General features: G+C 34.5%; 3 protein-coding genes across 3 annotated transcripts; 2 read left to right on the top strand and 1 right to left on the bottom strand.

The window, feature by feature from the left end:
* Positions 1 to 614: 614 nt before the first annotated feature.
* Positions 615 to 3485, bottom strand: LOC120265393. Its single transcript, XM_039273274.1, has 9 exons — positions 3398 to 3485; positions 3158 to 3279; positions 2562 to 2664; positions 2392 to 2451; positions 2007 to 2069; positions 1701 to 1904; positions 1510 to 1615; positions 1225 to 1430; positions 615 to 1019 (listed from the first exon to the last, which is right to left on the bottom strand). Exons 2-9 carry the CDS (start codon positions 3271 to 3273, stop codon positions 927 to 929), a joined length of 951 nt encoding a protein of 316 aa, XP_039129208.1. The 5' UTR covers positions 3274 to 3279; positions 3398 to 3485; the 3' UTR covers positions 615 to 926.
* Positions 3486 to 3583: 98 nt separating this feature from the next.
* Positions 3584 to 8853, top strand: LOC120265392. Its single transcript, XM_039273273.1, is given in 6 exon segments — positions 3584 to 3744; positions 4787 to 4895; positions 5085 to 5580; positions 7575 to 7615; positions 7708 to 8374; positions 8376 to 8853. Coding segments are annotated over 4 exon segments (1326 nt in total). The 5' UTR covers positions 3584 to 3744; positions 4787 to 4895; positions 5085 to 5271; the 3' UTR covers positions 8685 to 8853.
* Positions 8854 to 8976: 123 nt separating this feature from the next.
* Positions 8977 to 9958, top strand: LOC120265394. Its single transcript, XM_039273275.1, is given in 2 exon segments — positions 8977 to 9156; positions 9158 to 9958. Coding segments are annotated over 2 exon segments (813 nt in total). The 5' UTR covers positions 8977 to 9075; the 3' UTR covers positions 9890 to 9958.
* The last annotated feature ends 2754 nt before the right edge of the window (positions 9959 to 12712 follow it).

The following is a 12712-nucleotide window of genomic DNA, read 5'->3' as shown; positions in this document are numbered from 1 at the left end:
TATCATGCACTGATTAGTAAGTTAAGGTAGGACCCTTATGTGCACCTTATCTATGAATGATGGGCTGATGATCTGATACTGGAGCAGGACCCTGTATGAAATCTTTCTTCCATAGATTTAGATCTGAGATAAAAAGGGCAAAGAGCTTTGCAAGTTGCTGAGAAAGGGACAATAAGATAAAGCTGATAACATTAATTTCTTTCTCTTTTCTTTTAATAAAATAATGGATGAATTCATTGACCAATAACAAGAAACTCAACTAAGGGAAGTAGATAAGTATCATTCAATGTATCTTTCTACATTGATAAGGATGAGAAAATCATATATGTATATAAATAAATTTTATTCCATAAAAATATTTTTATCTTGGTTCTTCATTGACCCAATTAAGGGGGGACCAAAATGATATTATATACTTGATCAAGATTTCATTAAGGAGATTTTGTTCTTTCTCCTCTTCTTATGACAGCAAGCCATGCAAGTGGGCATATAATAAAGAATAACATGATTGAAGGGAGAAACCTTTCTTTTTTTCCATTTAGAGCATTTTGAGGAAAGGTTGGTGTGCCGCTAGTATTTTGAAGTTTCAAATTTTTAAATCACCAACAAGCAAATCACAAGGAAAATCTTGCTGTAATTACAAAAGGAAACCTTCATTTTCTGGTATAATGAAAGTCCTTCATACCACATCAAACAGAAGATGAAGATTTCAGCATATAGATAATACAACAGAAACTATTCCTATTTTGCCAGAATAGGAAACTAGTACAAGAGGCATGCAACTGGATTTAGGACTAAAGGCATCAGTTATAATAGGCTATATACATCTCAGCTAAGTTATTAATCTGTATGGCCTTACGAACCTCATCGTATCCCATTCGTCTGAAGATTCCACTGTTTCAGCAAGGAACCTCTTCGACCAAATATTATAATTCTTGAGGAGTCTCAAATTTTGTAGGAGTGTCGATTCCCATCATACAACACAAGCCTGATATCAATATTATCAGAAGCACGATCCCCTAAAACAGATAAGCATGGACAAAGTTATGAACTTTCAAATGAAGAACCAGCAAAAAAACATCATTTGATGTCAGAACCGAATTTTTCTCATCAACCACAAACAAGTTAGTACGCATGATATAATAATAAGCTTAAACAAAAGCTATCTAATATAAACAGGTTCAGCACATCTTGCAATGCAGTGACAAGAAAAGAATAACTTACTACAAAAAATCCTTCCAAAAGAGATGATTTGATTTGGCAAACTCCATCACATGTAGTTGAATTTTCGCTAGTGTTGTCTGCAAGAATCCTCCTTCTTGACAAATTAGGCAGGCACTGAAGTGACGTGTATGGGTCGGAAACATAAAGCATATAATATGATGCACCAGATTGATCCAGAAAATTCACAAGCTCACGCAAAATTTCTCCTGAAAATTGAAGCAAGCCTCTAAGAATAGAAAATCAAGATTGAAAGACAGACATTACTCATTCTGGAAGCCAACATACCTTCTGACTTAACGTGGTCTAGTTGTCCAGAGTCAACATTGCAGAAAAACACAAGATCAGTCTTCTTCTCATTTCCCCCATTTTCCATTCTTGTACCAACAAAATCCTGCATTTCCGTTGCAATTTTAGTTATTAATCCACCAAGTGTGCAAAAACGTTGTTCAGAAAGCAAATGTTTAAAGTTTGATTACTTGAAAGGATTGTAGATCTTGAAGTTTCTTAAAGTTCTCGCCATCAATAGAGCAAGATTCAAGATATGCAACATGGTTCATTTCTAATTTATGCCCACAATTTTCAATAAATTCTGAAAACAAAGAGTTGTCCAATTTGCCCTTCTCTTCCAAAAAGGCAACATATGGGAATGCCATGGAGAAGTTGGAGTGGCTTAATGAAAGCTGTTCAGTGACACAAAGTAAAATATACATGTTAGAAACAAGATGATTTATCATATTAGGCCATTATGTCAAATCAATGGTTTACAACTAAATAATTTATACCTTCAACACATCCAACAAAGCTTGGTCTTTGTACTTGGTCTTTGATAGGTCTGATGATTGCAACTACAGGATGTAAGATAGCAACATATTAGTCAGTGCAAACTGAGCATAATACTTCCCAAAATTCACAATCAAATCAGAGCTTAGCTAGCTTTTAATTGTTTGTACTTTTTTCCCAGCAAAAAAGCTTCAGAAATAGTTTAATAGTTCACTGAATCAGAATAATTGTACCGCTCAACATATATATATATATGGAAATATATATGGTAAAGTTAAGAGATCAAGTATATCTACATATATGGAAATACTATACAAATTCTTATACAGCAAGTGAACCGGCTAGCAGTCCATAAAGAAGACGTTGAAGCAAATTAAAGTTACTTGCCTTTCTCCCAACAAATACAAGTGCAATATCCACTTTTGGATGATGATTCTCCATAGAGCACTGAAAAACATAATAGAAAACCAGATCAAGTTTTTTACCATCCTTTTCTGAACCAAAACAAAATAGTTCAGTGGCAAAAACCCAAAGAAACCTCAGGTGAAAAAACATACCACTATGTTTGACCAACCGCCTTCAAAGAGCACAGATTTAGCTAAATAATGGGGAGAGAGTGTTTGGTAAGTGATACCTTCTTTTACACCGTGCAATGATAAACTGAACAGAACAGCACAAAAATTAATCTTGTAGTGAGTAGCTGTTAAATGAAAACAACAAAAACTCACAGAACCAAATGAACTTGTCTAGATTTGAAACAAACAGGCACCAAAGTTCATCAAGTAAACCCATGAAAATTTTAACATAGCAACCATAAGTTTTCTGACTGAATTGATTGTAAAAAACATCATAATTACTCTGCAAATCCACTGTCTTTTCCTATTTCATAATTCATTATAGTTTTTATAGTCCAAAGGTTAAAACTCCCTGCTAGAAAACAAAATAAATGAATAAACAAATCACAAGCTATAAATAGTGAAATAAAAAACTAGTGCCTGTAATGCAAGATTCAATGTCTCTTCTACATTCATAATCTATTACAGTTAAGAAAGATTGGATATATATAATCCAAACACTAATTCTCTCTATGCTAGAAAACAGACAGAACACAAAAAACCACAAGCTATAAACAGTGGGAACAAAAAACTAGTACCCATAATCATCAGAACCCCATAGAAACGCAGGTGCTGTAATGGAAGCTGGAAACACAGACGATACTTGTGCTGCAACAAACACAACCACCAAGACGAACACCATATTCACCCCCATCTCTTTCTGCAAATCATTCAGATAAGGTAAGTAAAAATCCCAACTTTTCAATCAAAACTTCACAAAACCACCGCAAAATTTGGAAATAAACGAGAAATCGTTCAGGAAATTATGGATTTCAGACCTGGCGGAACTGATCTCCAGCTGGTTTTAGGTTTAGGGTTTTAAAAAACGCAATTAGATTGATATTTTGATTATTTATAAATTTTGGTTTAAATTGAGGAAAAAGGGAAAAGAAATTGATGTCACGCGGAGAGCACGTGAGGTTTGGCCTCCGCTAAATGGCCAAGAATGGCAAGCAAGAAGGCAGAGAGGAAAAGGGGGAGCTGGGCGTGCCACTTGTTAATGCTGTTTGCTATTCTTGTTATTCTCCCCGTCTTTTCTCTTGTTAGTCTTGACTCTTATCATCACCGCACGGCCTCTTCCGCTCCTCTCCTGCCACTCCTTTGGCCCTATTCCTTTGAAAAAAAGGTCCTTTTTTCTTCCCTATCACCTTCAAAGTTTCCACCTTTTTCTTGTTTTATCCCGTTTTCCCTGTAATTTTCGCCGGAAATCTTGTGCTCTGGGTTGATTTTGGTTCTTGGAGGTTGTATTTTTGTGTTTCTCTTGCAAAGATTTGATCTTTATTGTTTTGGAGTTCTTGCGTTGATAAAGATCCAACCTTTTTGTTTTTAAGTTTCATTTTGGGTGGAATTGGATGCCTGTGTGTTTTGATTTTTGAGTTGTAGTATTGCAATTTGTGGAGCTGTGGTTGTTTGTTTCCATCCTGTAGTGATTGGGTTCATTCTTGAGTGAGTGCTTTCAATGTTTGATGTACAAATATAAGGACTCTCTATCAGGAGGGCGTGCGGATTGAATTTTTATTACCTTCAACCATTTGAGAATTGCTAGCAGATACCAAATACATGTTGATACCCATCTCTTTGTTATTTTTGTGCCACTAATTGTTAGGTTTGCTAGATTAGTTTGTTGGTTATAATTATTAGAAGTTTTTATTTGTAAGAGGATAATAGTGCAGCCAGATTAAGTTTAATTTTCTTCAGATACCAAATTCATGTTGATACCCACCTCTTTGTTATTTTTATGCCACAAATTGTTACTTTAATTTAAATGGTTTGAATAGTTAGCATGAAATGTTTGAATTTTTATGTTTTGGCGTGAAAGTGAAGAGTTGCCACAAAATAATGGGAGGTTTTTAATTATAATTTTCTCGATGGTTTTACATAGATTTTCTCATGAACCATCCCTTTTCATCAATTAGAACAACAGTGATATATTTGTTTGAGGAAACAACTGTGGATTTTGAGGAGCTGTGCTCAAGTTAGCCACTCATTGAGCTTAAGTTTGTTAAAACTTAATATGGTTGATGCAAAATGAAATTTTATGCTTTTTGTACAATATTGGCATATCTAAACTATTACTGATGTTAAGGCTTATTCATATCCTTGTCTGTGTGGCACTACTTGAATGTCTGAATTTTGTGTGGCTCACATCATTTAACATTACTGGGCAGATATTTATTTTGAGGGAAGGCTGAATTCATATATACAATCTTGGGGAGGCCTACCTGTCCAGGAGATGTAAGCTGGTGTTAGGAGTATTGAGCGAACAGCAGATATGAGGTTTAACTTTTAATGATACTTTTTAGCTTCCTCTTCTCATTGCCCAACACCCAAATATTAAAATTATAGCTGTTAAATATGAGATTCAAATACATAGGGTAGATGATGTGTACATTTTAGCTTCAGTCTGTTAAGTCTTGACTTTTTCTGCTCTTAATAATTTTCTGGTGATTAATTTACATATTGCAGATTCACCTCTATAGTGACGAGTGTTGCGCATAGGGATGAAACCATAAGGTGGATTGGGACCAAAATTGCTTTCGCAACTATTTCATTTACTTGATAAAGATAGCTAAAACGGGTGCTCTTTGCTGTGTGGCCTCTGGGCCACAAGGAGAGAAATCTAATTCAGTGAGTAGGGGATATTCCATGGATCATGGAGAACCTCACTGGAGAACAAATTCAAGTTTCTCACCTCCATTTTCTAGAAGATGGGATTGCAGTCTTCATTCAGATGGTTTATCACATGGGATTCGTCGAGCTCCCTTTGTTGGATCATCACTGTCCTCACATGGTAAAGGAAGCAGAAGAAATACGAACCCTAGGCATTATCAAAATCATCATCATTCAATGTCTGATGGGGCTCTTTCCTATAATGGGAGTCCATCTGATAGTTACCCTCCACCACGCTGGACTTCTCCTGCACAAAGATATGACCAGCGTGAATTCTCCACACCAGCTGGAGGTAATCTAAGATCATTTATCTTTATTTTATTGATTTGAAGCTAATGCCTTGCAGAAACTCCTCTTGAAGCTACTGCCGTTAAAAAATTTCATATCTAATTTCTTTAGTGTTGCTGCCCATGTTTTGCCCGAGTAGAATGCATGAGGATTTTATCTATTATATATGGATGAATGGTTAAATGATAGACCTTGATAGGATTGAGATATTTCAGAACAAGAAAACTTACTGTTTCAATAACAATTAAATGGTATGCTCACAATGGTTACTTTACACCTTCTGATTAACTTGCATTGTTTTGAACTAATTATCCAACTATTTTCTGTTAAGGGGGTGAAAATAGATGATTTACTGGATTGCTTATTGGGTGTTCTGTGCCAATTGGTCAGAAACTACCAAGAAAGTGAGAAGATTTGAAATGACATTATACTATGAAAATAGAGAACCTTTTCTACCATCCAACAGGAAACTGACCTTTCTCTTTATCAAACAAATCCACTTATTATCGAATCATTGCACCATTGGATCATCTAGAACTGTATGCTGTGTCCAATTTTTATCATGAGTGGAATTGAAACTCACGCAGCGTGCATTGTATAGTTAGAGAAACCACATCTGCTTGGTGTGCATGAGTTGCGCATTCTAAATTTGGAATGCGTTGGTCTCCTCCTAATTAATCAGATGATTTTAAAAAAAAAATGGCTGGAAACAATTAAGGTGATCCATTGCATCTTAAATCCAAGAAAAGAGTATTTGTTTAGTAATAAGAGATATAGCTTTCTCCCATTGTCGTTCTGTTGATTGAATTCATATCATGGTTGGGCGCCATACTGCAAGCTTGTTCAGATATTCTGTGGTGTGTCCATGTGCTTTCTCTTGATTTCTATGATGCTTGACCCTCCTAAATTTTTTTCACCAACCTGTTGAAATTTTAGACTATTTTAATTTATTGATTTTCTCATTAGACACCCAAGGCTTTTTACGTTACTTGTACTGTCATGAACAAGAACAAGGTTTTCACTCACATGGTTCTGCAGTTATTTGAATTCACATTTATTAAATGACTTCTTTTTTTCTTGTGCCTCTCAAATGTGATCATATTTGCAATACACCTTTGGGGGTTCCTCAATAATCTTCCTCTAATGGTTGAAATGTGTTCATATGAATTTGGTCATTTGATGCACACCGATCCTCATCCTAGTCTCTGACATGTTAAAATTATAATAGTCCTGTTTGCCTGCGGCTCAATGGGATTATTCATGAAATTATGAGTATTTAATTACTTTGATCCCTGGAGAAGTGGGTTTTGTGGTATGCCCCAACTTTTATTTGATAGTATTTCAAGCTGGACAGAGCCCTAAAGTTTTATAGAGAACTCTGCAAATATGGCATTTTAACAATATCAAAGCAGCAGTAAAATTAATTATCTGAAGATAAATTTACCAAAGAGTTTCCGTACAAGGGAAGATGCATGGAAGTAAAGAAGATTTTATATGCAAAATACTCAGGGATTTGACTTTATTTATAAATCAGGATTAATTTATAGTCTTCTTATTTTGTAAATGGTAGTATTTTCTTAACTGCCAAGGTAGTTGTTTGTAATATGGGACAATAGTCTTTATACTTACATGACCTAAAATCAGCTGCATTTTAAGCCTGATTCTTTACATATCTCAATGACGATAATTGTTATGCCTGACATGGGACGCTATCAGAAATTGAATGCTGTTTAATGGGAAAAAGGTTTCCTAGTTTGTCAAGGATTGAATTATCTTGTTTGATCATTTCTTCACAGTAACTTATGGTTGTTGGTTATTACCCAAAAAAATAGGCTTCTTGTTCGGTGAGGTCCGTAATGGTTATGATTTTCTGATAAATGGTTATGAGAATTAACTATCTGAGAAGTTCATTAAATCTCCAGTTTATGTATTGAAGTGGTTTTATTCAAGCAATTATTTTCTTTTAACTAATCATCAAATTTTAATTCACATGATCAGGGACAAGGGTTGAAACTTCCATGCCTCTCCACTATAATGAAGTAATGTTGACAGCCTTATTTGTTCAATTATTTCTAAAATTCAACTAGTTATTTATTGATTATCATGGGCTTCTTTTTCTACCTTGTTTCAGGGGCGTTTTCCTGGCGGGAGTCTCCTCCAAGTCCAACAGTTTTGGTTCAGCTTCCCCATTTTCAGAATATGGTCACTGGGTGTCCACTAGTAAACAGCCAATCATTTATCCATCTCGCAACTTGTCCGGGAGGCGTTCATTCATGTCAAAGCCGGTTTATCCACTTGCTTTCCGTAATCCTGTTTCTGATGGTGAAGCAACAGAGCCACTTGATGGAAGTATTGGTGGCAAAACAGGGCACCTTAACAGTAACAGTACATCGACTAATAGTTCTTTAAGCCCAGATCTCAAGTTTCACAAGATCCTAACTGAACTTCAGAAGATGGAGGCTTCTCCAGAACCAGGTGCAAGTTCAAGGAGAGATGGATTTAGGTGGAGTAATGCCAGCAGTTACTATGATTTTGGATTTGAGGGAGATGCCATCGACGTCATGGAACATATCAGTGAAAAACCTTCAAGATCTCCTTATGATTCAGCCAGATATCAGAAATGCGGGTTATGCGAGAGATTCTTGTGGCAGAAATCACCATGGAGTTCTTCTAGGATTGTCAAAAATGGTGATCTACCTATCACTGGTGTACTTCCTTGTGGCCATGTTTTCCATGCAGAATGCCTGGAGGAAACCACACCGAAAGCCCAAGTTCATGAGCCTCCATGCGCTGTGTGTTTCGAAAGGTGATAATGATGAAGGATCTACATCATTCTTTGAACCTCAACTGACTCGTAAATCTATTCAACGGAGTCATGGATTCAACTTCACCACTTCAAATCATGCGGGAAGTAGCAGTGGTCCTGCTCTGAATCGGTACCAGTCTCTCCCTGTGCCACGGCAAGGAAGTTCCTCAATAAAGGATCATTTTAAGAAGCGGTTTTCATTCAAAGGGAAGATAGGCAAGGATATCTTCGGCGCAAAGGTATTCGGAAGAACCGCACCATCTCATGATAACCGCAACCAATTTGGTCGGTTCAGAACATGATGCAGGACTTAGCCCCAGGTCAGTTCATTTTCTTTATGTTTTCAACCAATGTGATATATCCAAACTCTATAGCTGAAGCTAGCAGACCAATCAACGTTGTCATGTTGAAGTTGTTTCGGTTTTTCTTTAGCTATACAATGTAGTTGCAATGCTGTTTTTATTTTTATCAGATGCTTCTCATTATACGCATTATATTTGAAAATTCGGCAATGAATGATGAACTAGAAACTTTTGAACTCCATACTGAGAAACCTGTGAACTCATCACCCGTTTTCTCATGTGACCGTTATAATGTCCACCTCTCCATTCACTTCATTCACGTTCTGGTCCCTTTTTAACTTCACTATACAACCAACCATATCTCTTCACATCTCTGCCCACAATTCAAACCATGAAGGACCTCTCCCTTTTTCTTCTCAAGAACTCCCTTGCATCCAAGATGAAGAGGGGCATTCGAAGTTTCTGCAATGGTGTCCGGGTCCACATCGACACTAGACCAAAAGAAGAACGACTGTGATGTCTCATGCATCGCCAATGACTCCTACGTTGACGACAACCCGCTAACTCTAGAGGAGATGATCCTACAGCTTGATCTCGAAGAAGAGGCAGCGAGGCGAGCAAAAATTGACGACTACAGCGAGCTTAACAGGAGGATGTCATGTGTGAACAACTCCGACATTCTAAGGTCTGCAAGGAATGCAGCTATGAATCAGTACCCGAGGTTTTCTCTCGATGGAAGGGACGCGATGTACAGATCTTCTTTTCGTAATTACGGTTGTGTGAAACCAGGGAGGAGATCAGTTTGCTGCTCTAGTAGTACCGGAGGCGGGTATCTGAACAACTGTTACGAGGTGAATTTTGACGGAAATATTGCGTATCCGCCAACCGTAGCAGGCGAGAGTGTAGTTTGGTGCAAGCCGGGGGTGGTTGCGAAGTTAATGGGGCTCGACGCGGTGCCAGTGCCGGTGCCGGTGCCGGCGAGGCCCGGGAGGAGTAGAGTGAAGGCTGGTGCATTTAATAGTAGGAAAGAAAACTTGAGAAGAATGGGAAGGCATGAACTGGAGAAAGAGAGGTTGCTTATGAACATGAATGGGTGCAAAGGTAGTAGTAATTATAAGACAGGTAGGTATTGTGTGATGAAGCCTATCAATGTTGAGCCAATGAATGGTCCTCTGAACTGGAATTTTAGGCATGCAAGAAGGTAGTAGTTTTACTAGTGAGTTATTTGATTTGAATAATTAATTAATTAATTAATTAATTAATTTATTATTATTATTATTATTATTATGGGTGTATAATAATATAAGTTGAGATGTTTGTGGTATGTTGTGGTCTTATGTTGATGCTAATTAATGATTGATGTGTATTAAGTGTGTTAATGAATGTCACTTATGAGGGAATGAACTTCAAAGGCTTTACTTGAAAAAAATTATTTATTTATTTTTTAAATAGAGAAAAAAATATTTTTATTTTTGAAAAGAAAAAAAATTATTTTATGTCATCAAATTTAAAGAAGAAAACCCAAGTTTGAAACGCATGTAAATGTTGGCTTTTTTTAAATGGTCTATTTTAAAAAAAAAAAACATTAAAATGTTGGCTAAGGTTTTACCAAGTCAATAATAGAAGGAGCAAATGGTATTTGAATATTTTTCATGGTATTTTTAGTGAAAGTTCGTAATTAATTTTTTAATTATACACAAATATTTACTTTGATTTTTAAATCCCAAAAAAAATCATTTGGTCCTTGAATGTTATAAATATGTTTAGTATGGTTCTTGATTTTTTTTTTTTTTTGTCCTTAACAAAAATAAATTAGAGTAAATGTTTCACATAATATTTTGAATAAAAAATTTTATCATTTGTTATAAATTATGGAAATTTTCAGAATTAGACATGGAAGTTGAAAAATATAGGTGAATTACAACGAAATCCAACACAAACACAAGTTGATAATCAATAATCTCTTCGGATTTTATAGTTTCTCTGTATGAGAATTTTTCTGTTATTGTAGAGGCTATGATGAAGACCGATGAATTGAAATCCAATGGCTGATGACGAACATTCGTGGATATTGAATCTATGAACCTTTGTAGATGACGCGGCCTATATATATAGGTTATATCTCCGGGTTTTATAGTTTCTATGTATGAGAATTTCTTTGTTACTGTAGAGCCTATGATGAAGACCATTGGATTGATATCCAACAGTTGACGAAGATCGTTTCGTAGATATTGAATCTACAAAAATTGATAGATGGTGCAGCCTGTATATATATATATATATATATATACAAACGTGGATAAGCCATCTCAAAACATTGTTTTTATTATTAGGCCTCATCTATACATTGGGAGTGAGTCGAACCCTCAATTTTCCTGGGAAGAACAATATTCTTCTCCCCTCCATGGTTATAAACACAAGAGAATTTACAATGCTATAATTGTGACTTTTGATATACCATTTTGGACTCACATGAGAAATTATCATTGTTCCGCATATTAGTCTGTCTCAAATGATAAATCTTTAAAAGAGTCATTAAGTCACTGTAATTAGTATACCATTATATATACATGATTTTTTTTGGTAAATATTAGTGGGGTGATAAAATAATAATAATAATAATAATAGTAATAGTAATAATAATAATAATAATATTGGGGTAAGTAAAAATTAATTTATCACTAGAAAACAAAACCACCAGGTCCACCACCATCTTCTACGTTTCAGTAACATTTTGGGACTTGTGAATTGCTCTTTTCTATGAAGTCCTACAAATTAAATACTATATCTATAAATAGAAATTTAATGAATCTATTAAATAAAAGATCATATATTTTTCTTTTTAATATATAAGAGACATTAAATTGAAACCAAGAACTTTGATGCATAATAATAAAAATTCACATAAAAATCACTAAATTAATTATTTTTTGGTAACTTATTCCTCCTCTTTAAACAAACACTATTCATGAATAAAAAAGAAAAAAAGAATAAGTGCCTTTATTCCAAGATTGACATAAGCTATATATCCAAAAGATTAAAGAGGACCACATCTTTTTCTTATCCAATGGATCAAATGCCCACTGTTTCCTGTGAGTTGTAAAATGATGTTCTCATGCTTTACATGTAATTAATTATTAAATTTATTATAATTCTAATTTAATATAAACTAATATTTTTTTAAAAAATTTTTAATATACTTTCCTAGGACCAAAATAATTGATTCATAAATATTTAACAAATTCTATTATTAATGTTATATTTATATAAAGGTTTGACTAATTAATGTGAAGAGACATAAATGCATGAGAGAAAAAAAAAAGGCCTTGTTTATCATCAAATAGAATGTATATAAATAACCTTTATAAAGTAAATATATTTCTCAACTTTCCCAAGTGGCCATGTGATGAACCCATGTTCTCAAATATTATTTATTCTTTTTATTGAAATAATTTTTATTTTGTCATCGAAAGAATAAAAGAATTTTCTTGGACAAGTTGCTAATGTCCTGAGCAAATTATATATATATATATATATATAATTATAAAAATTTCCAATTTTACATGCCCAAATAATTTATTCCATTAGCCTTAAAAAATAATTTTTAGAGTAAAAATTTCATAAAATAAACATTTGATTCTCTTAATCAAACTTTTGAATTAGCTTAAAAAAAAAAGAATAAAAAGACAGTGTTAATTCCCACATAAAATAATTCTTTTGACCAAGACTTTTAGTGATACTATTAGTCTTAAATTAATATAATGAGTTAGTTACTACTAATTTTCTTAATCCAAGAAGAATCACACCAAGTCCAATGAAGTACTGAATTTAGAACTAAGTGCCTAATTATTTATTAATTAGAAGTTAATGGAAGTTAAGCAAAGTCCAAGCCTAACAATTAATTAACATCTTAATGCTTGTTTAAGCTGTAAAGACTTGAACTCTAATCACAGCTAAGTCTGCAGAAAAGAGGAGACACTCCACTCCATTGGAAAGTGATGAAGATCCTCATTTCTCTTCCCTTTTTA

Source organism: Dioscorea cayenensis, chromosome 7 (assembly GCF_009730915.1).
Source record: "Dioscorea cayenensis subsp. rotundata cultivar TDr96_F1 chromosome 7, TDr96_F1_v2_PseudoChromosome.rev07_lg8_w22 25.fasta, whole genome shotgun sequence".
In the NCBI taxonomy this organism is placed as follows: domain Eukaryota; kingdom Viridiplantae; phylum Streptophyta; class Magnoliopsida; order Dioscoreales; family Dioscoreaceae; genus Dioscorea; species Dioscorea cayenensis.
This window is presented reverse-complemented; position numbering and strand designations above follow the sequence as displayed.

What these genes read in the sequence shown, in the direction of transcription:
- LOC120265393 (XM_039273274.1), bottom strand. Translation starts at nt 3,273, where the DNA reads ATGGGGGTGAATATGGTGTTCGTCTTGGTGGTTGTGTTTGTTGCAGCA. An exon ending in TGGGGTTCTGATGATTATGG is followed by an intron (nt 2,665 to 3,157) that starts GTACTAGTTTTT and finishes TGTTCTGTTCAG; the next exon opens with TTTATCATTGCACGGTGTAA. An exon ending in CTTTGTTGGATGTGTTGAAG is followed by an intron (nt 1,905 to 2,006) that starts GTATAAATTATT and finishes GTCACTGAACAG; the next exon opens with CTTTCATTAAGCCACTCCAA.